Consider the following 24802-nt stretch of genomic DNA (forward strand, 5'->3'; position numbering starts at 1 on the left):
CCGGCTTCCTTTGTACAAGACACCCTCTCCTGCCTCCCTGTGCTGTCTGCACCCAGGCCTGGAACACTCTTCTTCCTACCCTCTGCCTGCTGGCTTCCGTGGGCTCCTTCCAAGACAGCTGGAATCCCACTTCCCATGGGACGCCTTTCACAATCCCTGGAAACCACTTCCCGTTGACTCCGCATAGATCCTGTTTGTATGTAATTGTTTACATGTCTCCTCCCCATCAGACCATGAGCTCCTTAAGGGCAGGGACTGCTTCCCAGCATTGAGCATGGTGCCTGGCACACAGCAGGCACTGACTGAAGGCGCACAGACCACCCAAGTGATGCCCCCGGCTGCTCACAATTCCCATACACTGACACACACAGACCCAAAGAAACACTACCACTGTATATATGCTCACAGCCCCCATGCAGACCTATAGACACATTACCTCTATCTGTTCATCTATGATTCTTTGTAAAACCACCCGTGGACCTGGTTTCCCCCTGAACAGAATGGAATCTCCCGAAAGGCAGGGAGTGTTTCCTTCGGCCTCTGTCCCCAGCACCCTGCTCGGTGCCTGGAGTGAGAGAATGCCCAACAGATGCTGGCTGGTCATTTTCCACCATCATCTCTGATTTTAAGGGAAGTTGGACTCATTCAGTAATAACTCTGGGGGTCTCGAGGAGCTGGTCCTCAGAGACCTCTCTGGCTGTTACCTCCTTCCTCTCGGCCTCGGCCTGACCTCTGGCTTGTGCTGTGGCGGCCTCTCGGTACGAGCTGGCCTGCTTGGCCTGTTCGAACAGGGTCTTCAGCTGCTGGGCCGTGCTCAGCAGAGAGTTGACCATCTCTTCCAGGCACAACCAGCTCCGATGCTCGGTCATCTCCAGTCCGTGGATCATGGCAGGCGGTATGGCTTTGGCGGGGGTCGCAGGCGGGACCGCCAGAGCAGGCAAGGACGTCAGCACTGAAAACAGCAGAAGCAAAACAAACCACAGAGGAATCAATGAGATTCTCCATTCAAAACGCCCTCTGAAACAAATCAATCTGACCCAGAAGGACTGAGTCTGCCCGAGGGGGACATGCCACCATGTGGAAGGCTGGGCATCCCCCATGGGCAACGATACCATCCTCAGCAGCCAGCAGACCAGGGACCAGAGGGCTCAGAGGGGGTCAGTTGTGACGACGGGGAGCTGGCCCCTGCCGGCACCTGTCAGGACGGCTCCTTCTCCTCCTGGTTGGCACCGTCAGCAGTCCGGGGAGACTGGGACGGTGTCTCTGCTTTGGGGCAGAACTTCTCCGCTTTGTCAGACCCTCAGCACCAGGACAGGTCAGAGGCCTGCCTGGGAGCACCGCGGGTCATTCAGTCACACCTGGGGGAAACCCCTGAACGTCCCCATGGCCCACAACCAGAGGAGTATCTCTAAGGAACCCTTGGATATTTCTGGATAGGGAAGTGTTTTAGGGATATCAATGTGGGGGTCCCACATAGGATGGGTGGAGGAGGGGATATCAGAAGCAAGGAGACCAATCAGAAGGCCCTGCCATGGCCCAGCTCCGAGGGGCCCTAGAGAAGGTGAGATCCACAAGACTGGACGACTGAGTCAATGGGGGGAGGGGGAGAGCAAATCCTGCTGTAAACACCCATGATCACTCAGTCAGTCACTTGGAGGCTGTGCACTGAGCTGAGCCAGGCGCCAGGGGCCTGGTACAAGCCACGATGACGCCCTCATGGGCAAGCTGCCAATCTTCTCATCTGAAACAAATGTGACCGCCACCAGGGGTTTACCAGCCCCGTGACAGTGACGAGGCGCAGGATCTTGGTGACAAAGGTTATCTCTGAGAGCAGAAGAGGGCATGGGAGTGGGACGTGGGCGACGGGTGGGCCAGGCAGATGCAGGAGGCCAAACACGAGGCGAGAGGCACAGGAGAAAGGGGTCCGAATGGGCACGGGTTCCTGCAGAGGAGAAGGAGAAGGTCGCCCTGTTGGACCCTCGCTGATGGGCTCCTGGCCTCCTGGCCAAGACGGGAGCCTCTGGCCTGAACAGGGACACAGACTGGCCATTCCACTTGCCCAAACAAGTCCAAGGACAAACCACAGCAAGTGACCTCTTCTACCCCAGAAGGGCCCAAGTCAGCCCCAAGGCCTTGGGCAATGGTAAAGCAGGGTCAGCATCAGCGCAGGCAGACCTCCCCAGCCCCTGCTACCACAGCTCTAAGGGAGTGGGGGTGGGGAGCCCGGCCAGCCATCCAGATCCAGAGCTCTGAATCTCAGTAATCCGGGGAGGCCCCAACCCAGGAGGTGGAGAGCAACACAGGGACCCATCAGACCCAGGGCAAAGGGCAAGGGCAACCACTCCACTCAAAAGCACACCGTGCTAGCCCTGGCACAAAACTCCAATGCAACAAGTAAATCTAAGGAAAAAACCAACCAAGGTAAAAATTATTCTAGGTCTAGAGATTCCCCAAAAAGAGTCTCCATAAAGGCCACATGAAGGCATAGAAATGAAGTAGGGGAGGGGGGGAGAGGGAGGAGGGAGAGGGGGGCAGGTTCTAGACTTGGAAAGAGAGTAAACAGCTTGGAAGAGAAAGTGCTAAGCCTTACTTACCCCGTGGTCTCCCTGAAAACTTGAACAGACCAAACATTAAGTAGCGACTCCAAGAGACAGCAAGAAAGATGAGAACAAAATCAAAGGACTGAGAAAAATAGAAGACTCATGTCAAAAAATAACTAACTCAGAAGTCAGCACTCAAAGAGAACAGAAGCATCAGTGGGCTTTCTGAAGACTATGATTTTCTGAAAGCCTGGACACCATGTTTCTAGAAATCATAAGTGAAAACATCCCAGATCAATTGGAACCACTGGGCAGAGTAGGGAAAAAAAAAAAAAAAAAGACTCCACCAATCACCTCCTGAAGGAAACCTCAAGGGGAAGGTCCTACTTCGAACACAACATTCTCACATCAAAGAAAAGCCTGCAGCCTCCAAAAAGAATCATTCAAATATCGAGTAACCACAGAACTTGGCAGCTTCTACCATTCCCAAGTGGAGATCACGGAATACAATATTCTGAAAGGCTTACAACTAAGAAGAATGACCTGCTGAGGATTACCCAACGGGAGAAAAATGGCCTTTAAAGGCAAGGAGGCCTGCCAAGTATTTCTGATGAAAAGACCAGAGTGAGTAGGAACTCTGAAATACAAACACAAGACTCCAGAGAAACCTAGAAAGGGAATTTTAACTGAGCGGCTGGAAAGGGTTGTAAGATGATGCCCGTGAGCACTGCCACGGGGGAGAAGAAACATGAGTCCCTTCAGAACCTCCATGTCTTCAAAGGGTACTGAGAGAGAGGTCTCCAAGGGGATAGGTCTGTTTTAAGGGTTTTAGAAGGTGAGAGAGAAGGGAGAGTAAAGGGAGGAAGAAGGGGTGGAGGGAGCGGGCACCAAGCAGACAAAGGAGGGCTGGATATACAGAGACACACAAGCAGCTTCATGTAGAAACACCATCAAACAAAGGAGAGACAGGAGGAAACAGCCACAAGCAAAATAAACCTTCTGAGGCTGAGGAGAGAGGGGGTGGGAGGGAAATCAGAAATCTAGCATCTGGGAGGGTCTGAGGGTACACTGGGAGAGATCCTAGCAGGCAATTAGCAATCTGGAGCCGGACACGGGGAGTGACATCAGGTTTAAAGGGCGGCTACGTTCCTGCCCCACGTACAAGAGGTACACACAGGGATGTCACCGTGCCACGAGGAACAGCAAATGAGACGATGTCTGAATTGATGCAGGGAGAAGGAGCAGAGTCTTTAAGATGGACTCAAGCACCTTCTCACCACCCCAGCCCAGCAGGTCCTGATCAGGAGGGGAGGGACTCAGGCTCAGGGATACATGGCTACTCTGCAGACTCACCGTGTTCGACCGTCTCCCTTCTAAGGGTTTTTTAAATTCTTCCTCTCTCTGTTTTTAATTGGAGGAAGGGGCCTGAGGGTCACCAAAACCTTTTTAAATGCTTAGGAGAGAAAGAGTACGAGGGAGCACAGGCAAGAAGGACAGTTTTGAAAGCAACATGTGGAATTATTACAAGCACTTTTCCTTTTTTTTAAGATTCATGGTTTCACAGACAAGAAAAAGCTTTTATAGTGGAGGGGAAGTGGGGGAAGATGAGAGGGAATGAGTGAATCTTATTCTCATAGGATTTAGCTTAAGGAGGAAATACCATACACACTCAATTGGGTATGGAAAGCTATCTTACCCTACAGTAAAATAGGGGGAAAGGGCATAAGAGGGGGATGATAGAGGGGAGGACAGATTGGGGGAGGGGGTAATCAGACGCAAACATTTCTGAGGAGGGATAGGGTCAAACAAGAGAATAGAATAAACAGGGGGCAGGATAGGATGAAGGGAAATATACTTAGTTTTCCCCAGCATGACTACTTTGAAGTGTTTTGTATGACTACACATGTATAACCTGTATTGAGTTGCTTGCCTTCTCAATGAGGGTGGGTGGGGAGGGAGGAAGGGAGAAAATTTGGAACCCAAAGTTTTAAAAACACATGTTAAAAATTGTTTTCATATGCAACTAGGAAATAAAATATACAGGCAATGGGGTATAGAAATCTATCCTGCCCTACAGGATAATAGAAGGAGAAGGGGATAAGAGAAGGGGGGCGGGAGATAGAAGGGAAGGCAGATTAGGGGAAAGGGTATTCAGAATGCATGCTGTCTTGGGGTTGGGGGAGGGACAAGATGGGGAGAAAATTTAGAACTCAAAATCTTGTGGAAGTGAATGTTGAAAACTAAAAATAAATAAATTAATGAATCTTAAAAATAAAATCAAATCAAACAAATGCTCAAAAAAAGATTCAAGGTTTCAGTTACAATCTTCTTCTTGTGATCTGCTATTTATACGGAAATGCTCTTTGAGCAAATTTGGACTAAAAATAAGGACCTGAACCTCAATGCCACGTCAGGAACCCCCGTGAGCAAGGCAGGAAGGGCAGAGCGGCACCCTGAGCCAAGGACTTGGACACCCATGGGGGGGTCACCCCTCCCTCCACCTCTTATTGGCGGTTGTGCACGGTAACAGCAACACTGTTGGATGGGGAACTGGGAATGACTCAGCTCTTCTCAGCAATCCACAATCAAGACAATCCCAAAGCACCAGTGAAGAAGCCGACTTTGACTCCAGAGAGAACCGATACCATCTGAACCCAGACTGAAGATGCCACTCCCATGTTCTTTCATTTTTTTCTTTTAGTTGAGTCTTTTTGTACAAAATGACTAATATGGAAATGCTTTACACAACTACATATGTATAACCTATATTTGATTACTTACTGTTTCGGGGCAGAGGAGGGGAGGGAGGGAAGGAGGGATAAAATTTGGAACTCAAAACTTTAAAAATTTTTAACATGTAATTGGGGAGAAAATAAAATATATCAAAAAATAAAAAAGGAGGAGGCAGTCAGATGCCCGAAGGTGCCTTCCAGCTTTCCATCTATAGTTTCAAATCCTGCTCCTGACCCCTCCCGGCTGCGTGATGCCGGGCAAGTGACCTAACCTTTCTGTACCCGAGGCCCCTGTCTGGGATGCTGAATCTGACCAAAGGAAGGAGAGATCCAGACAAAGTACTGGGAAACCACAGCGGGCAGTGGAGTTGGCCTCTGGTCGGCCATCAGACTGCCCACACTTCTTTTCTTGGTGGAAGCTGGGGCTGACACGTGAGAGGGAAGCCCCTGGCCCACAGCAGGTGCTTAACAATGTTTACCAAACTGAATTACCCTAGAAAGCAAACAACAGAACACCAGCTTAAAGGGGCTCAGACTCAGACTGGAGTTTGGAAGAAAGAAACACGAAAGGCAGACCTGCATCTCCCCAGCCACCGATAAGAATGCAGTTCTGCCTTGTCAGGGAACAAAACCCACACAAAGCTGGGCCGGGGGGAGGGGGGGTCTGTCCCAGGCCCTCTTCTCTCTCGGGGACCTCACGCGCTCCCATGGGTCACAGGTGACACTGCCACAAGTAGCGCCTCCTGTTCTCCCCAGACTTCCCTAATTCTGTTCTGTCCCCCATCAGCGAGGTCACCCGCTGGATGGCTGGGGGAGGTCCCCCCACGGACTACTCTGTCTACCATTGACCCCTCACCTTCCCCAGCTTCCCTGCTGCCTGTCCCTCCTTTCTACTCCCACAGGACTTCTTTAAAAAAGTAGCTTCGTGGAGAACTTCTATCTTTCCAGCACTCACAGGTCCCACTGTATCCCTCCACATTCCTCCCTGAGAGGTCTGCCAAGAGTGAGAGGGTATGCAGCATTCTGCAGCCACGGGCCCCTACCTCTGCAGAGAAGGAAAGTGAGAAAATCGGCTGAGACTAGATCTGTCCAACACTTTGGCTCAAGACGCCAAAGAAACCTTCCAAGGGAGCCAGATCAGAAGATTCACGTGAGCACCTTCCTCTCCCCGGACCCCTCAAGTACCCCGTGTGTCCTACATGGAGGCTGCCTCTGCACTGCCACACACCTCACATGGATGACTCACTGCCCTCCTTCTGGACCATTTCAGTCCTGGGATCGCTCTTTGCTGGGCGGTGCTCGGCACCTCAGAGTCTGGACCACCTGATGGCCCCAGGCGCCTGGCCCAGAAGGGGCTCAGCCTTCCCCCATCGCTGGCGCGGAAGCTGAGGGCACTGAAGTCCGGCTGGCACAGCGCCTGGCAATGTCAACTACAGCAGACTGCTGAAGCGCTCCTGTGCGCCACGTCCTGGGCTGAGACCACGCTGGTCATCCCCGGAGCCTTTCAGGTGGCAGCTGGGGACCAACCCTTTCTCTTCTCATTTCTGGCGGCTTCCCTTCTCATTGGAGTGACCCATCTCTTCTCCCACCCTGGGCTCTTGTTACCTGTACCACTCAGACGCCATGGCGAGGGGACGAGCTGGCAAGGTGGACCTGAGTTCAAATCCGGCCTCAGACACTCCCTGGCTGTGGGACCCTGGGCAAGTCATTTCACCTGTTTGCCTCAGTTACCTCAAGCGCAAACTGAGGATACTAAGAGCACCTCTCTCCCAGGGCTGTTGAGAATATCAAATGGTACACTATTTGTATAAATATTTACTCAGCATGGTAGGTGCTTAATAAATGCTTGTTCCCTTCCTCTGCCATGGGGATGGGATGGGTGTGTATTCCCCAAGACTGTGTCAGTGGAACAGAGCCTTGGGACAGTCTGTGTGTCAGCCCTAAGAAGACCTGGCTACGTTTGGGGAGGACCATCATGGGGGAAGCCGCTGTGGCTGCCATTCAGGCTGCATGAGCAGGAGAAGCATCCACCCCCATCACACCCTGGGGCCTGGGTAGCTCTTGCAGAGGGGTCACTTAAAAAGAGGCGCGCATATTCATGACGAGCAAACTAGACTCCCACCTGCCGGCCCACTCGGCCCACTCGGCAGAATCCAACAGAAACCCCTCAGGGCAGAAGAGATATTAAGCAGATGGTGACTGCCTCTCTGCTCATCTCCCACCCAAGCAAAGGGGCAGCAGCAGCCTCTGGAGCTGCATGGGTCCTCTTGGGGACCCAAGGGACATCCCGGGGGACACTGGGTCCCTTGGGGAGGGGCCCCGAAGAGCTGCACAGGTGAGGGGGGGGTCCTCCAGGGACGGAGAGCGCACTGCATGGGAGCAAAGACTCCTGCCGTGTGAGCAGGTCGGCACCAGCACCACCGTGGTTGGGTGACCACGAGTACTGTGGCAGGAGGAAGGGTTTTAGGAGCCAAACAGGGAAGTCTGCTGTTGACCCCTGAGGCAGCTGGGAGGCCCCGGGGTCTGCAATGGGGGGAGCAGGAAGCTTTGCTTTTGATTACTAAGGGGACGGTGGCTGGGAGAGACAGGGAGACCCAGCAGCTGCTCTGGGAACAGAGAGGAGGGTGGAGGAAAGAGCGGCAGAAAGCAGGGATGACGCTGGGGGGGCTCCAATGCTCAGCCATCCCGTACGACACGCCACTTTCTGGTGGACCCCAGAAAACACGGCTGCCCCGAGAACCAGCCTGGCTGTGGCTGTGGGAAGCCCAGGAGGAGACACCATTGAGCAGGCCCAGCATCCGATGCAGACACCAGGGCCCCTTCTATGCTCCCACAATGAAATCTTACCGTTCAAAAAGAATTCTAAGCCTTCTAATATTTTTTAACCTTTTCATATCTGTATGTATGCCAACAAAAAATTAAACAATAAAATCCCCATGGAAGGAGGACCATCTTCTTGCCTCTCTCTGGGCCTTACTGTTTCACAGAGAAAACACAAATGCTGTCCCTTCCATCACAAACCCAGCCTCAGGGGAGCCCTGGAAACTTACCGATTTTGGGATGAGACGTAGGCAAGGCAGCTTCTGGAAATGGCGAGATCGGGCAGTTGTCCTGATAGCTGGGATAATGAGGCTCCGGATGACCGACCCTGCAAGACGGCTGCACGTTGCTGTCTTGTACTAGTGGACAACAAGGGGGTTATCAGTCTCCATGTTCTAAACCTGATATGACCTCAATCTATGAAAATAACCTGAGGATTGCATGTTATTGAACTCGGTCTTCTAAAGCAGATTCTTGGAGACAGTGAGGAAGGGCAGGGAGCGTTTAGGTTGTATCAAAATAAAACCTCATTAACCTACAGGGTCTTCCTTTTTGTCACTGATGTCCGTCACAGATGGGGCCTGCAGGGGATCAGGGGATCAACGGGTCTGACCACTTTAGGGACCTATCCGTGGCTCCGTCTGACCGCTGCGGCCCGTGGTTCCCCAAGCCCATCCATGCAGGCCAGTCTGGCGTTCTCCTTCTCAGAACCCCTGGCTTCTGTCCTCCACTGTCTCCCCAGATGAGCAAGGCTCCTGGCTTCATACCCTCGCATCCACCTTCTTCACATCTCTGACATCAGACTCAACGCCGGACCTCTCTCTTCTCATTACATTCTACTGATTCTGTCTGTGCGTTTTAGCCGTGTGCAGCTTCCTGCTCGTTCTGTCTTCTGATGACGTCGACGCTCGGTTTTGGGTACGCAGCCTCCCCGAGCCGTTCTGGGGACTCTTCCCTGACACACGGATGATGGGCCAACCCTGCGCACTCCCTGAAGGTCTGAGCACATCTTCTCTCACGCCAGAGGGGCATCTTCCTGAGCGCTGCTGCCTTCCCAAGGACTGACCTCCTCACTAGCTGTAATGCAGTGTCCAAGAGGTGGGATGATTCCTTCGGTCGATGCAGCCGCAAGTTGGGGAATGCTCTGCCCCTCCAGTCTTGCATTGTGCTCATGATTTCTCTTGTACTGATTTTGCTAATGGGCCGAATTCTGTAAAAAACTGCTCCTTGGCATGTTAGTTTGAGAGGGCCTGAAGGCTACTGGTTAGTTTGGATGGTGTGGTCATCCTTCTTAGATTCAAGTTGGGGGGCTGCTGAAGTCCTTTCCATCTCCCAAATTCTGCAGTTCTATGATACTGGCTCAGCCCAACCATGAACAGTGACTATCTCTCCAATTATATGTAATTCTCTTTTTATTCTGTAAAAAGTGTCATCATTTTATTTATTTAGGCCATGTATCTTGTTCAGTTAGCTCCCATTTATGCATTTTATAATTGTTTTGAATGCAACCGCCCTATGACTTCCTGGTTTTTTGTTAGTACTGTATAGAAATGCTGATTTGTTGTGGATTTCTTTTTCGTTGTTACTTACTGAAGCTCTTGGCCATCTGAATTAATTTCTTCATTGATTCTCTGGAGTCGCCTAAGTATTATTTCATATTGCTTCTATTTTCTCTTTCTTGTCATTGCTATAACTATCATTTCTAAAATTGCATTAAACAAAGCATAATAAATGAGAGGTAGCATACGGGGACAGCTAGGTGGCACAGTGGATATAGCACTGAGCCTAGAGTCAGGAAGACTGGAGTTCAAATCCAGTCTCAGACAACTGGTAGTTGTGTGACCCCGGATAAGACACTTAGCCTCTGTATTCCTCAGCTTCCTCACCTGTAAAATGAGGATGATAACCTCCTAGGATTATTTTAAGGATCAAATGAGATAATAATTGTAAAGCACTTAGCATAGTACCTGGGCATAATATAAACGTTAGCTATTATTATTGTTTCCATTTTTATTTATACTGTAATAGGAAGACTGCTCAACTTGGAGTCAATGGACCAGAGTTAAAATCTGGGCTTTGCCACGTAAAACCCGCACGACCTCAAGCAAGTCCCTTAGCCTTTCAAGTCCTCAGTTTCTTTGTCTATAAAAAGAGGAAGTAGGACTAGACATCTTCTAAGGTCTCTTCCAACTCCAGATCTGGTTCAATGATCCTACTATTAGGGAAAGACAATGTTTGTTTGACTCCTCTACCTATGGCAAAGTTTCCAGTGTTTCTCTATTACAAATAACATTCACCTTGGTTTTAGCGAGCTATTTAACATTAATATTAAATAATATGAAACCTTAGCCCTTCTATGCCTAAGGTTTTTTGAATTTTTCACATAAATGGCTACTATAGTCTTTTACCAAAATTTGTTTCTTCATTTATAATCATGTGATTTCTGCTGCTTAAATGACGAATTATGTTAACTTTGTCCTGAATGTTGAGCCGTTTTGACTTCCCTAGCATAAATCCGACTTTCTCACAGTAAATAATTTTGGGAACATAGTGTCTTGGCTAAGATCTTATTTAAAGCGTTCCTCCATATATTCATTAATGAGACGGGTCTATAGATCTCTTTCTTGCAGGTCTGGGTGTCAGTACCATGTTTATCTCATGAAGGCAGTTTGGCAGAGTGCTTCCTTTCTCAATTACTGAGAATCGCTGTAATTTAAACGTACACTGCTCTTAAAATGATCTCTCAATAACAAAATCCGACGACTTTTTCTCATTTTTCATTCCACTTCACCACACCACAACTTGTGACAATAGTAACCACGCCTCCCTCCCAGACGTTTTTCTCTCGGCTTTTGTGACCCTGCACTTCACCAGCTCTCCCCTTCCTGCATTCCCTATTCTTCAGACACACAGACCTGCTTCCCGACCTCCACATTCCGCCTCCTATCTCTAAGAGGCTGGAAAGCACTCCTTCCTCACCTGGGCCTGTTGGGAATCAGGGAGGCCCTCAAAGCTCTGCTGGGATGCTCCCTTCCCAGTCCCTACAGCTGTGCGTACTCTCTCCCTGCAAGGGGCAGTGGTTTACTGGGACACAGACCACCTGCCCCATCCAAGTAGAAGACAAACTCCCTCCATCCCCAGTGCATTACCACTGACTCCAGGAGGTGCCTTATTAAAAACTGTGTAAGGAATGAACAGAAAATACATGTGAAGGTTTTGACTTCTCCAGACTAAATGGGGCAGGGTTGATCCTTCCAGATGTTATTTTTCTAACGCCACAGCTCCCCTACTTCTGATCAAGTATTTCCATACAGTTGTTTATAGGGATGCCTATGGTCTTGCCTAATAAGGATTACTCCTTAGAAGTGGACTAAATAAATGTCCCGATAGACGCTTGCTCGATACTGAGACAATGCTGAGTTCAGACAAATTACCAGTTGCTCCGGTGAAGACATCCCCCTGGGCTGGACTTTCTGAGATGATAGCTGTGGCCTCCACAGTCGATGCCCGGTCAAAGGTCAGAGTGCCAGAGGTAGTGAGCTGTCCAGAAGGAGTCACGGTAACTGGGAAGATCAGAAGCGTCTTTCTTATCACTGGTGCTCAAAGCAAGGCCCTGTTCCCTATCATTAACGGATACCCCCAAACCATCGGCAGGTCGCTAAACAGAGGCAAGGGAAACGATTCCAGCCAACACGGAGGAAGAGGAGGAAACCCTGGCCGCAGTTAAAGGGTCAGCTTCCCCCAGAGGCTGAGCTGGCCCCTGGGACCCAGAGGAATGGCTGACCACTAGCCGGGACCCGCCCAGCCCTCTCTCCCAACAACTTCCCGCCCGTCCCCCCCGCGGGCTCCTCTCTTGGTCTGTCTCCGTAGAAGAGCATGGCAGAAGCCCCATGAGAGGGCTCCACAGCTGGGGATGGCAGACAAGTGCTCTGGCCAACAGGGAAAAGGGAGCTCCTGGATCCTGAGGGCTTACAGGTCGTGGTGGCCGTGGCTGGAAGCAAGGGGATGTTCTTGGAGGAATCCTTCTTCACGGGAGTCGTCGGCATCTCGCTTTCCTTCTTTCGCCTTTTGTAGGGAACGAACAATCTGACCGGGCCGCTCTGGGGAAAGGGAAAATCTACTCTGAGAAGACTGGTTTTTTGGGAGGGTGGGCCTCCCAGAAGGTGCATGAACATCATGGCTCCTCCATGCAGCAAGTTTTGTTACCCCCTTTCAGAGAGGACAAAACTGAGACTCCAGAGAGGTCGAGGGACTTGCCCAAGGTCACTGTGAGACGTGTCTAGGACAGGGGAAGGGAGAAACCCCAGAATCTCCAGTGGACAGAGCAGAGCGGCCCCAGGCTTCGATCACGGGGACGTTCTTCATGGGACCCACGTCGGCAGGGGCCGAGGAGGGCCCGGCCGGCCGCCAGATGGCTTACACAGAGTTTTAAGTGCCACCAGTGCTCCGCAGAGGTGACAGCCTAGACAGCCACGCCCTGGCGAGCCTGAGAGCCCTCCTCACTGCTGCCTGCTTCCACCCCCCCCAGGACAGCTGGTTCCATGTCCCTGACACTGCCTGTCTCGCCCAACCCTTGCCATGTCTTCCCTAAGACGAACATGACAGGTCATGTTGGACAGTGGCTACCATCTGGCGCCCTGCCCTGAGTTCGGCGGGGCGGGGGGAAGAGTCACAGCTGCCTGGCCAGCCCCTCCAGTGTACAGAGCGAGCGAGCCTTGTTTTCCAAGTCTTTGTTATAAGGGATGGCCTGTGGAAGGGGGGACGGAGCAAAAACGCCCTCCCCCTCCAAGAAAGGAAACGCCAGCCTCCAGGGACAGCGTGGAACGGCTTCTGCCACCTGGTGAGGGGCCCCCAGGATAAGCAGCAGGCTGGGCTATCCCTCCCCATGTGTCCTCCAGGCACAGCTGCGGACTTACCAAGGTCATGTCGTCACAGCAGGCGGCACATGTACAAGAGGCGGCGTGAGGGTTCAGGATGCCGTCCTGCAGGGGGAGAACAGTGAACACAGGGTGAGGCCCGCCACTGCTGCGGCGGCCCAGCCGGGTCACTCAGACACAGGCGGAGCCCCAGAGCGTCTAGAGTCTAGAGACAGATGGGAGGCGCGTCTGCCCTGAGAGTTCCCCACACAGATTTCTGGCCCAGAGAAAAAGAACAGTCCCTGCCCGCCCTTCAGGAGCTTCCATTCTGGGCCCCATCCCATACAGCCGCCCCTGGGCTGCTGGGAGCCTGCCCAGGGACAGAATCAGGGGAGGTGGGGCAGGAGGGAAAGCACTCCAGGCAGGGGGTCAGTCTATGCAAAGGCATGGAGGTGGGAAATGGGGCAGCTAGCAGGCCAGGCTGGCAGAGATGGAGACAAGGAATTCGAATGAGCTTCCTAAACAGGCAGAGAAGAACCCCTGGCCAGCTCTCAGGGACAGCCGGGCAATGTGAGCTGAGCCTTCAAGGAAGCCAAGAACTCCCAAAGGCAAGGGGAGAGGAGATACTCCACAGAGGCAGGAGATGAGGAGGCCCCAAATTCTGAAAGGCAAGAAATCTACACATGTCCCTAAAGGGACAGTCAAGGATGTAGTAGCGCCCAAGAAGAGGCACAGGTGAGCAGAGAAGAGAACCGGGTTCATTCAGAAGGCTACTACTGTCTGAGCCATGAGTCATGAGGCCAGGGGCAGGGAATATGGTTAGAGGGAAAGGGGGTTGGGATGCTGATGATGGGGGAGGGGGACATGAAGGCAGGAGCAGGTGGCGAGAAGGGGGGGAGGTGTGGTTAGAGGGGAATGGAATAAAGAGGGAGGTGGGAGGCAGGGGGCAGGGATGGGGAACAGGGTCAGAGAAGGGGGGGCAGTGACGGTGGGGGAGGGGCTCAGAAGGGGAGGGGGCAGTGATGCTGGGGGAGGGGGTGAGAGGGGCAAGGGGCAGGGGACAGGAGGGAGACTTAAGGAGTGAAGGGAAGACTCGAGCAGCAGCTTCTCCCCAAGTTTGGAGGACGTCCCAGTGTGCTTTGCCCCTCCCTTGGCCCTCCTCCCTCAGAGGCCAAACTCAGTGACCTCTGTTTAGCACCTTTCTGGGGGTTTCTGCAGCTTCTGCCAGTGACGATGGTGCCCCTGGTATGAAGAAACGGAGGCCACCAGCGGTGGGACGGCTCGGCCTCACAGCCGGGGAGCATCCGAGACCACGTTCCACCTCCGGGCCCTCCTGAAGCTGCCTCAGTGGATGGCACTAGGCCCTGGCCCCTGCCCTCTGAGAAGTACCCAGGGGTCTGTGGCACGAGGCTGCTTGGGGCCCCAGCTGCTGGCCTAGCAGGGTGGGGCCAGACCCTCCAGGGGGCGCCTACTGGCTGGTCAGTGAGGATGCTTGTTCCCAGGCACAGGGAAAGGTCAGGTCACCTCCTCCATGACGCTCTTCCTGTGTCCGTCCCTACTCCCAAGTCACCCTGCATCTGTCTGGTACCTACGGCCTCAAGCTGGCCAGAGGCCGGCCCACCTCGCCCAGCCCACTGACTGTCCTTGCCCCACTCCACCCTCCTGACGCAAGGCTGGGGCCTCATCAGCGCCCACCACCCTGCGTCCTACCGCCCAAGGAAGCAGGAGGGAGGCGTGGCGGAATCTGGGCACAGGCCCCTGGGGGATGGGAGAGGGAGATGGGGCTGGCCAAGGTCTTTCACAAATAAGGGAATGTAGGGTCGACCCCTCCTTCCAAGGGGGCCCTGACCCTCACGGACCTGTCCAGTCCCTAAGGACGGCACAAGGCCTCCAGCCTCCGGACCTCAGGGCCCCTGGTCAGTGCACGTGCTGCCGCACACAGGGCCCCAAGAGCACAGAGAAAGCCCGGCGTCACCTGGATGAGGCACTGCAGCGGCCGCCCAGCGTAGCGGATGCTCCTCTTCCAGTCCTTGCTGCTGGCCCTGCCCGCCATGGCCTCAAACTCCGTGGGGCTGTACCAGTTCTCGCCCTGTTTAATGCAGCGGCCGCGCCCACCTATGAGGTAAAGGGACGTCAGCCCCTCCCCCGGCTGATGGAGGCAGGCACCCTAGAAGGCCCTGGTGCAGACACGCGGGCACATGTCAGGGAGGAGTGGGGACTTCTCTGCTGTGCCCGTCCTCCTGGGGACAGCCCGGACCTGAAAGGATGTGATTTCCTCCATCAGCGGGGCGGGGGGAACGGGGTGGACAGGCAGAATCTGAGACCAGGACCCCTCCTGGAGGCTGGGCCTGTGCTGGGGCTCACCACAAGGGCAGAAATCACGCCGTCCCTCAGAAAGCAGTGGCTGGACCCCCGAACAAGGCACCCATCCACACCATACGCACCCAGCTGGCTGCCCACCATCGCTCACACGCATACATGTGTACACGCATGCGCACACACCCTCACACACCCACATGTACGTGCACACCCTTGCACACTCATGTGCAATATACACATACATGTTCGCAGATATGTACACACCCACATGTGAACACGCCTCTGCACGCACGTGTGCTCACACACATGTGCGTGCATGCTCACGCACACACATGCACATGCTCGCACACATGTACATGCATACACCCTCACACACGCTCGCATGCTCACGCACAGCTGTACACACATGTGCACACCCTCACACATACACAACCACAGATTCACACAAAGCTCCATACATACACACACAGACACACACACACCTATGCTCACACAGCCACACACACACGTACACAATCACACAGTGCTCACACACAGCCCCACACGTACACACACATGCGTGCACATATGTACATGCACACAATGTGCGCCCTGTGCACACATATAGCCCCACACACGCACTCATACACACCCATGAGCACACAGACCCACACATTACACATGCACAAATATGCACGCACGCACGCAGAAACATACCACACGTACTCACACACACACATGCTCACACACAGTCCCACACACGCACACCACACATGTGTCACACACATATGCATACACTCCTGACGTACTGAGCAGGATGGAGGGGGTGGGTGGTCCACACAACACGGCCCCACTAGTATCTACCTCCTGGGCTCTTCTCTTGACCTGGAAGGGTTGGCCTTTCAGCTGCCTGCAAAGCTTTTCAAAGCCCTCAGCAATCCTCCTTTCCTAAGAGCAGGAAAGCCACCCAGGGCATGGCCGGGGATGTGGGGGTCACCGGCACCAGGCAGCCCCCTCAGTTGAGGCTCAGCAGCCAATCCCAAGGCACAGTCACAGAACTGCTGCACAGGCTTCACACCCCACCCACCCCCTGCCCCCAACCCAGGCTCACCTGGGGCCCCCCATCCCCACACAAGAGAGACACAGGGTGGACAGGAGGCATGAGCAATGGTGGGGCCCAGGAAAGGCCTCTTGCAAGAAGGAAGTGCTGCAGGTATGAGGCCCAGAGACCCCCACCCAAGCAATGAGGCCGGAGAAGCCAGCTGGCCACGTGGAGGGGAAAGAAGTGGAAAAAGCCTGGAAGGGGAGGAAGGGGCCAGCCTGGGAGGGGCCTTGAAGGTCCAACACAAAGGCTGGTGTTTGATCCTCGAGGACCTTACTGCAGGGGCCAGGATGAAGTTGCTGAGGGATGACGGACTGGAGAGGAGAGAGGCCTGAGCCAGCAGACCCCCTCCCCTAGCACAGCAGGCCAACGCGAGAGTCCGGGAGCCGGCCAAGAGGTGTCGTAAAGGAAGAAACAAGTCCTGATGACTGACTGGACGTGGGGAGTGACAGGGAAGCCTGGGGTGACTCCTAGGCTGGGAGCATGGGAGGGGCCCCCACATGGTAATGGAACTCGAGGGGAAAAAACACAAGTCTGGCTTCAGACGTGCTGGATTTGAGATGAGAGGTCTGTGGGCGACGCAGGGTGAGGGGTCTGAGAGCCAGTCAAGAGACAGCTTGAGGCTGGAGAAACAGATCTGAGAATCACCCTTTAACTGAAGGGGCAGGGACCAGAGCAGAGGCCCAGGACAGGGACCAGAGCAGAGGCCCAGGACAGGGCCTGTGGTCAGAGGATGTGGCCTGGAGACAGAGAAGGGGTGGTTAGAGGGAGGAGGAGGGCCGGGGAAGGCACAGACTGAGCAGCCCAGCTCAGGCTCCCCCGACACCCTGCCCCTTACCTGCCCACCATGCCCCACTCACACCCAGGGACTATCACACCCTGGCTCTTGCCATCACCCCCCCAATGCTCTGCCACCCGGCAAGCCTGGCCCCTTCTGAGCGCTCTCGTGTGCCCTGGCTACACTCTCCTCCCTTCTCCAGCTCACCCTGAAGGTCAGCTCGGCTCGGGATCCCGTCCCGCTCTGCCCCCCGTCAGCCGAGCTAAAGGAAGTCCCTCCAGATCTGGGTCATCTGCCCTCTATCAAGGTATGCTTGGGTACCACAAGCAGCTTTGTCCTTCCCCAGCCTCTCAATCATGGACGTACCCATTCTTCGCTAAAAAAAAACTGAGGCCCTTTCACGACAGCTGAGCTCCCTGTTCTCTCTCCATCAGCCCGGCCTCAGGGGCCAAGCAAGCTCATCTCCCCATTCTCCCGGCTTTCCCACCTTTAAAAGTCCCTTCTTAGATGCTGGCATCCCTTTCCCCATCTAAGCTGCCAATTCTTGTCGCCCTTTCTCTCTGACTTTCTTTCCCTCCCTTCTCCATCTCACCCCTCGGTGGGTCAGCTCGGCATCCTATCCCCGGCCAAACCCCAACCCTCAGTCACAAGGGTCTGAACTAAGGGGCAGCCGTGCGTGAGCGGACAGGATGTGAAGAAAGTCCTGGCCAGATCTGCTCAGCCAATGAACCCGGGGCTGGGCAGTGGAAAGAGCACGTGAGGCCTCGAGGATGGCAGGACAGCACCAGGGCCCTCGACAGAAAAGGGGCCCCTTGGGATGAGGAGTCTGGGGAGCACTGGGATGTTTTTCATGTTGGGGTGCCTACAAACCAGCCAGGTGCAGCCTGGGGTTCAGGAGACAGAGGGAGGAAAGGGTCTCAAAGGGCACCCGCCCAGCCAAGGAGGAGGACGCCTAGGAGCGGGCGCCTGGGGGAGAAGTGACAGAAACTTTCTAAGGACAGGGAGCCCAGGCAGGGGGCTGGGGAAGCAGCGGCTACCAGGCGATGACAGTCCAGGACACCTCGGGAGCAGCAGGCCCTGCAAACAGGCCCAAACCCTGGGCCCTCCTCACCCCCATTGACCACTGTTCTCGCCTCCAGCTCAACCCCAGGAAGCAAGGTCTGGCAATGGCCTCTGGGGGTGCTAGCAACCTCTGGAAAATGTTCTTAACCCCAAATGCCGGGCCGTGACTGCAACGGTAGAGGTAGCGACTATGGGAAAGAGGCGTGGCGGACTGCTCTGCTGCTGGGCCCGGAAGGACCCGGGGGAGAGGCCTTCAGACTTGCAGCCACAACCCTTTCTCAGGACTCTCTCCCCCCAGTGCTTGGCACGAGGCTTGGCACAGAGTACGACTCCACAAGCACAGGAGCACCTACTGTGTGCCTGCCCTGGGCTGGGTGCTGAGGGGACCCCAGGAGGGGAGGAGCTTGGGGGGATCTCTTTGTCCCAGCTGGAGCAGGGGAAAAGAAGCTTCAGTAAAGTCAGAAGCGAGAAGAAAAGGGGGACCTGGGGGAAAGTGTGGATGAGCAACTTAGGAGAACTGGAGAGACAGCTGGCCAAAGGGAAGGCCTGGACAGGGAGGACCCCGCTGCTATTGGAGGAGGCTGGAGAGAGGGGGGAAGGGGGGCAAGGGGGGGGGGGGGGGGGGGGGGAGGGGGGGGGGGGGGGGCAGGAGATGGGGGAGGAAGGCAGTTTGGAAAGAAAAGATTCTCAGCATTCTGGACATGTGGGTGATGGTGGAATCGAGGCTGTGACTACCCCTGTGAGGACCCCCCACGTCGGAGGCAGATTCAAGGTGACGGGGAGGCTGAGGAGCTGGGAAGCCAGCTCGTCCAGGGCACACTGACATGGCCGCCAAGGGCCCTGGACGTGAGAGTAGCCTGAGGCGTAAAGCAAGCAATGACTCCTCCAAGATCGCTCCGGACAGGGCCGGAGGCAGAGGGCATGGCAGAGGAGAGGCCGCTGGGCAATGGCGAATCTCGATTCACGCTCTCTACCTGAGCCCAGGCGGTTCTTATGCAGAGTCCCGCTGAGGTTCCGGCAGCGCACAGGAAGCTCACTGTCGTACGCAGACGGGTCCCAGTTATACTTTGTGCCCCCTTTGTCCTGGCCGGCAGCTAGCGGAGTCGGAGAAGACTGAGGCCCTTGGGACAAAGAAGGCATCCAAAACTGAACAAAGTGCAGAGAGCGAAGACGGCATCCCGCCCTTCCCGCGGTCAGCTGAAGAGGAGGCCGGACGAGGCCGGACGAGGCCGCTGGGCCTGAGCCTGTCCGCTTGTCACGGGCACTGTGCAGCCAGGGCCCCCCAGCCAGCTCCCCTTATCCAGGCCGTGTGCCCTCCTCCGCCAGCTCCCTTTCGGGGCTTCCTTCCTACCAGAGCTCTCTTCTGATCCTTCCCCGGCCCTGCCCTCACACCACTTCCTATTTAACCACATACATTCGGGGAGTCGGCCCCAGTAGAATACATGTCCAGGAGCTTAGGGCTTTCGTCTCAGTCCAGCACAGTGCCTGGTACAGAGCAGGCACTGAATAGACGCTTACTAAACTGATTGCGCTAATCATCCAAGTTAATTTTCCATTCGGAACTGAACAACCCATGAGTTTGTCGCTGAGGCGCTCCAGCCTTGCAAAGGAATGAGCAACAAACCAAGTTGATGCAGTGTGCCTCTGACAGTGGGCTCTGCTGCTGCGCCCTGCCTGGAGGGAGGGGTGAGGGGCACCGAATCCTACCTGGGGGGAGAGGGGGAGGGGCCACCGCATCCTACCTGGTGGGAGGAGGGGCACCGCATCCTACCTGGGGGGGGGGGGGGGGGGGGCCACCGCATCCTACCTGGGGTGAGAGGCGCAGGGGGTGCCTTCAGGCCAGTGGTCTCCACAATGCTGCCATCTGTGTGGACAACGATCAGGGTGGCCTTCTCCGTACTTAAGCCATCTCCAAGTTGAAGAGCTGCTCTTCCAGACTACAGGGGAGAGACGGGCCAGAGAAGCAGGCCCTGAGTGCCTTCCTATGGCACAGGCATTCAGCTAAAGCTGCTGAACCCTGGGAGGCCAAGAGGTCAAGAGGTCACTCCAGAGCCATCTGGCAGAGGCCAGGCCCACAAAAGCTGCACTTCAATTACAGGAGCAGGCTGACTTTATCGCTTCTCCTGTGGGCACCTGCAAGAGCCGGCAAACTCGGCTCTCCCCTCCCCAATTCACTCTCTCCACAGCTGCCCAAAGGATACTCTGGCCTGGGGTGGAGAGCCTCCTCAGTCCTTGGGTGCGGTCTTTTAGGAAGGGGATTTGTTCTGTGAAGGACCGCCCTCGAGGACCTAGAGGGCCACATGTGGCCTTCAGGCCACAGGTTCCCCACCGCTGCTCTGGGCTCTCCAGCTCAAGAAGTTTCAGGAGCTCCTGTTACCACTGGGATAAAAACCAAAGGATTGTTTGGCCCCGAAAGGCCCGAGTCCATGCTCTGTGCTCCAGCCAAACCATCGCTCCTGCTATATCCTCTGTACAACCCGCCAGCTCCCAGCCTCAAGCATTTGCATCAGCTTTCCCTCCTTGGCCCCCTTGGAATCCTCAGCTCAAGGTCTAGTTCCAGGATGGTCTCCTACTTGGAAGGACCTGCCGGCATCCCCAGGCCTCAACTTCCGTCTCCCTCCCCAAGTTACTCTGTAAATACCATAGTTTCAGTCCCTTAGAAAGTCAGTCAGTCAGTCGCTAAACACTGATTAAGAGCCTTCTGTATGCCAGGCCCAGTCCCTGCCCCAAGGAGCTCCCAGGCTAATGACAAAGAAGGGTGGTCAACCATGGTCAAAGTAAGAGGAGACGTTAAGGGAGAGAAGGCAGTCCTAAGCTTGGTGGGTCCTGTGCAGCTAAGCTGCAGCCCCCCCAGAACCCAGCAGAGGCTGCTCACTGGGGCACCCAGTGGGTGTGGCCAGAGGGAGACAGCCCCCAGAGCAGCCACTGTGGGCACTCTGTAGTCAGCTAGAAACAGGGTGTCACGAGAATCTTGAATGATACGGAAGTTAATTTTTACAAAGTTTTCTTTGCTGCTTTCCCAGAGAAGTTCCAAAAATTCACACTTTAAAAAAGTTTTTAGAAATCTTGTTTTTTGGCCTAATCCTTTGACCTGTGCTCTGAAGCATTCCCAGTATGGGGAAACTCCCTCTCCCTCCCCCAATTCCTCCGTCTCTCTCTCACAATCAGAGATGTCCAGAGCACACTCCAGCTCACAGTGGGGAGAGGGCAGGGATGGCTCTCTGGCCAGTACAGCTGGCTGCCCCTAAGATGCTAATTGCTCGAACTCAGAGAAGACAACCTTCCCCCTGCAGATGGGCAGACTTGCCACGGTCCTGCAGCTCACAGGACCCATCCACACGTGTTCAGTCGATGCCGTCCATGTTCTTGAGTGCAGAGGCACGGGGTGGGGGACATAAGCCAGAGGCCTAAGAGAGCTACCCAGACCACAGGTCCCAGATCCCCTCCCCACATACACAGCACTCGGCTACGATCGTGCTCCCCCTAACTGGCCCCACATGGTACCCAGCCCTATCAAAGCTCAAGATGAAGATTCGGAGCAGACCGTAACTCAGGCCATATTTAATTTTCCCAAGACCCATCCTCTGTGCCCCAGCCCATCCACCATCCAGGCCCCCTCCACATACAGGCCAGCGGCCTTTGGCCTTGACAACCCATCTCAACAATGATAGCTCCAACACCAAAGTGTTTGCCTTGGAGCAGGCTCAAGCACTTGACTTGGGTCCTAGACCTGCCAGCCTAGCAGAATGACCACTCACTGCTCTCCCAAAAGCACCAGCCTCCTCGTTAGGCCGCCCTGGGACAGCCTTTCCCCGAGAATGCAAGAATGACAATACCCTGAGGGCAAAGGGAAGGTCCACATGGTGGGCTTCTAACACACACACACACACACACACACACACACACACACACACACACGGCATCCAGATGCGCCTCAAACTAAGCCACACGGAAGCTCTGTCCTAGATTCGGGCCCCTGTTGATGCTGAACCCCAAAGTTCAGAGGATACTCTTTGCAGTCCTAGGAAAGTCGCTTACCAGCATGTGCCCAGAGAGAGACGCAGCGCTGGCCACGGAGGTGGTGAAGACATTGTCCGCGGAAGATTCCACGTTGGCCACAGTCACCGTGGTCACTTCTGAAACAGAGAATGTGCTCCTCTGAATCTTTGTGACTGCCAGAAAACCACTCCGATAAAGTGATGTAAACAGCCCTCTCTTAGGAAACTCTAACCGTTCACGGAAGGCTCTGTTGCTCTTTGAGGGGTACACAGCGGAGGGGTCAGCTTATCAGCTTATCGGGAACACTTGAGACAGACGACCCGCTCTGAGCCAGACGGACAAGTTCGTCCCGTCAGTAAGAGATGAGGGCCACGGGTCCCTCCCCACTCAAGACTGCCTGGAACTTCATTGGTCACAGTCTGAAGCTGTGGTTTCAGACACAAACCTGCTCCTCCCTGGGCTTGCTGAGTCTAAGAAGGCAGGCTACAGACTCCGGGCCTTCTCAGTGGTTCAGCACGAGGCCAGTTAGCTAGGCTGACCAGACCAGCCACCCTTGTGGCTCGGAATAAAAGCCCAGCAAAATAGCCACAAGAAACATAACTTTAATACATTGTACAGAAAAAACCACGGCCACCTGGGAGCTCAGGACCCTTGTCTGATGTCCTAATGGCCTCCCACTTCCTTTCTCCATTCAGAAAACCGCTGGCAGAAGGGGACAAACACTCCAGTGAGAGGTGGGTCCTCCTCCTTCCCACGTCCCCTCCCCGCTGGGAAGGGACTGCCAAAGCTACAGAGGGGGAAGCTTCTCTCAGGAAGGACCTTTTAAGCCCATCAGTGACAAAACTTGATCTAAAAGCAGGATTTGCTCTTCATGGCTGATGGCCTTTGAAGACAGTGATATGTGTGGTTTGGGAAAGACAGTGCCAGTCAACTTGGTGGATTAGGAAGGGGCCAAGCAGGGCCCTGGGAATGGCAACCACCAGCACACACCTAAAACAAGTATGAGTTATATAAGAATCAAAGAGACCTTCGTTCCTGCTGTGAACATGCACCACTGACTGGCCTGGGCAGCCAGAAGAGGGACTCAGCTGCCCCTGCTTGGCACAAGACAGTAAAAAGAGAAAGCGGGGGACGACAGCCCTCAGATCTCTCTGCCCCCTCCGAAGTCTGACAGAGAAGGAAAAACTGAGGGCTGTGCAAAGAGGATGTGTCTGGAGGAAAGGAGACAGGAGGGTCCCATGGGACGGGAAGGGGGAAGGGGCTGCTCTGGTTCTCTCAGAGGCCTAGCCAAGATTAAGGTCCTTCCCCACATGGGTGGGATGACATGTGCTCCTGTTGGGAAAAGGTCCAGCCCTTTCTCCCAGGCCCAAAATAGGTGGCCCTGTCCCCAGTCCAGTAAGGTACTGGGTGCATGAGCCTCACAGGCAAGGCGTGAGGCCTGAACCTTCCTCAGGGGAGAAGCATGAGCCCCAGGAGTAGGGGGAGATGAGAAGCCATGTGCTTCCTCAGGCAGGTGTGCCAGACTCATGATAAGTGTGTGCATCCTAACTGCAGTCCTTATTCCTCAGGTGCGTGTCGGATGTGGGCCCTGAACACCAAATGAACCAGGCGGAAGCCTCAGACTATAGGTATGTGCCTGCCAGGTGAGGGCCTCAGGGCCAGGTGAGTGCCAGGGATGGGCCTTGGGGTCCCAGGTCGGTGCCAGGGATGGCCTTGGCCCAACACTTGCCTGCGAAAGTGGCTTCCTCCTCGGGGTCAGGGGGCTCGGGCAGCGCCTGCTCCCTGGCGCCCACGTCCACGTGCCTCACGGGCTCCGACGTCTCTATGACAGCCACGGTCCGCATCCGGCGGGCCTCCCGATCAGGGTCGGGGTCGGTGTCTGTGTCTGTCTCTGAGTCTGAGTCTGAGTCCAAATCCGGGGCCTCATCTTCTGAGCTGGCAGCACCCCTCGCGGCTGCCACTGCAGCGGCCATCGCGGCAGCCTCGGCGGAGTCTGAGTCCTCCATGAGGCTCAAGCAGCACTTGGCCAAGAGTGCTGAGACCCCAGCAGAGTTCAGCTGAGCAGGATGGGCTGAGGCCTGGCTCAGAGGAGGAGGGGTGAGACCCAGGCCCGGCTCAGCAGAGGGGGGTGAGACCCCAGCCCAGCTCTGCCGAAGCGGATGAGACCCAGGCCCAGTTCTGCAGAGGGGATGAGACCCCAGCCCAGCTCTGCCGAAGGGGACGAGACCCAGGCCCAGTTCTGCCGAAGAGGACGAGACCCAGGCCTGGCTCAGCAGAGGGGGGTGAGACCCAGGCCCGGCTCAGCAGAGGGGTGCGAGACGCAGGCCCGCTCAGCAGAGGGGGGTGAGACCCAGGCCCAGCTCTGCTGAAGGGGACGAGACCCAGGCCTGGCTCAGCAGAGAAGGGTGAGACCCCAGCCCAGTTCTGCAGAGGGGTGAGACTCCAGCCCAGCTCTGCCGAAGGGGACGAGACCCAGGCCTGGCTCAGCAGAGGGGGGTGAGACCCAGGCCCGGCTCAGCAGAGGGGTGCGAGACGCAGGCCCGCTCAGCAGAGGGGGGTGAGACCCAGGCCCAGCTCTGCTGAAGGGGACGAGACCCAGGCCTGGCTCAGCAGAG

General features: G+C 55.1%; 1 protein-coding gene across 2 annotated transcripts in view; it reads right to left on the minus strand.

Annotated features, from left to right (window-relative positions):
- Positions 1-24791, minus strand: part of DEAF1 (DEAF1 transcription factor) — a 49101-nt gene extending 24310 nt beyond the window's left edge. Inside the window, exons 1-11 of one of the 2 annotated variants that reach the window (XR_003568937.1) lie at positions 23917-24791; positions 22227-22324; positions 19996-20125; positions 19163-19309; positions 14924-15063; positions 13009-13074; positions 12066-12192; positions 11527-11655; positions 8323-8451; positions 1196-1942; positions 881-952 (exon numbers count right to left, since the gene is read on the minus strand). Coding sequence is in view for 1 of the 2 variants with exons in the window: in XM_027860221.1 (XP_027716022.1) it covers positions 705-952; positions 8323-8451; positions 11527-11655; positions 12066-12192; positions 13009-13074; positions 14924-15063; positions 19163-19309; positions 19996-20125; positions 22227-22324; positions 23917-24193 (1491 nt within the window). In the remaining variant the exon portion in view is untranslated. Of the gene's footprint in view, positions 1-704; positions 953-1195; positions 1943-8322; positions 8452-11526; positions 11656-12065; positions 12193-13008; positions 13075-14923; positions 15064-19162; positions 19310-19995; positions 20126-22226; positions 22325-23916 lie in introns of those variants that run through there. The other variant, XM_027860221.1, reaches the window with a different exon arrangement.
- Positions 24792-24802: the final 11 nt, after the last annotated feature.

Source organism: Vombatus ursinus, unplaced genomic scaffold, assembly GCF_900497805.2.
Source record: "Vombatus ursinus unplaced genomic scaffold, bare-nosed wombat genome assembly UNPS02014176.1, whole genome shotgun sequence".
Lineage (NCBI taxonomy): Eukaryota > Metazoa > Chordata > Mammalia > Diprotodontia > Vombatidae > Vombatus > Vombatus ursinus.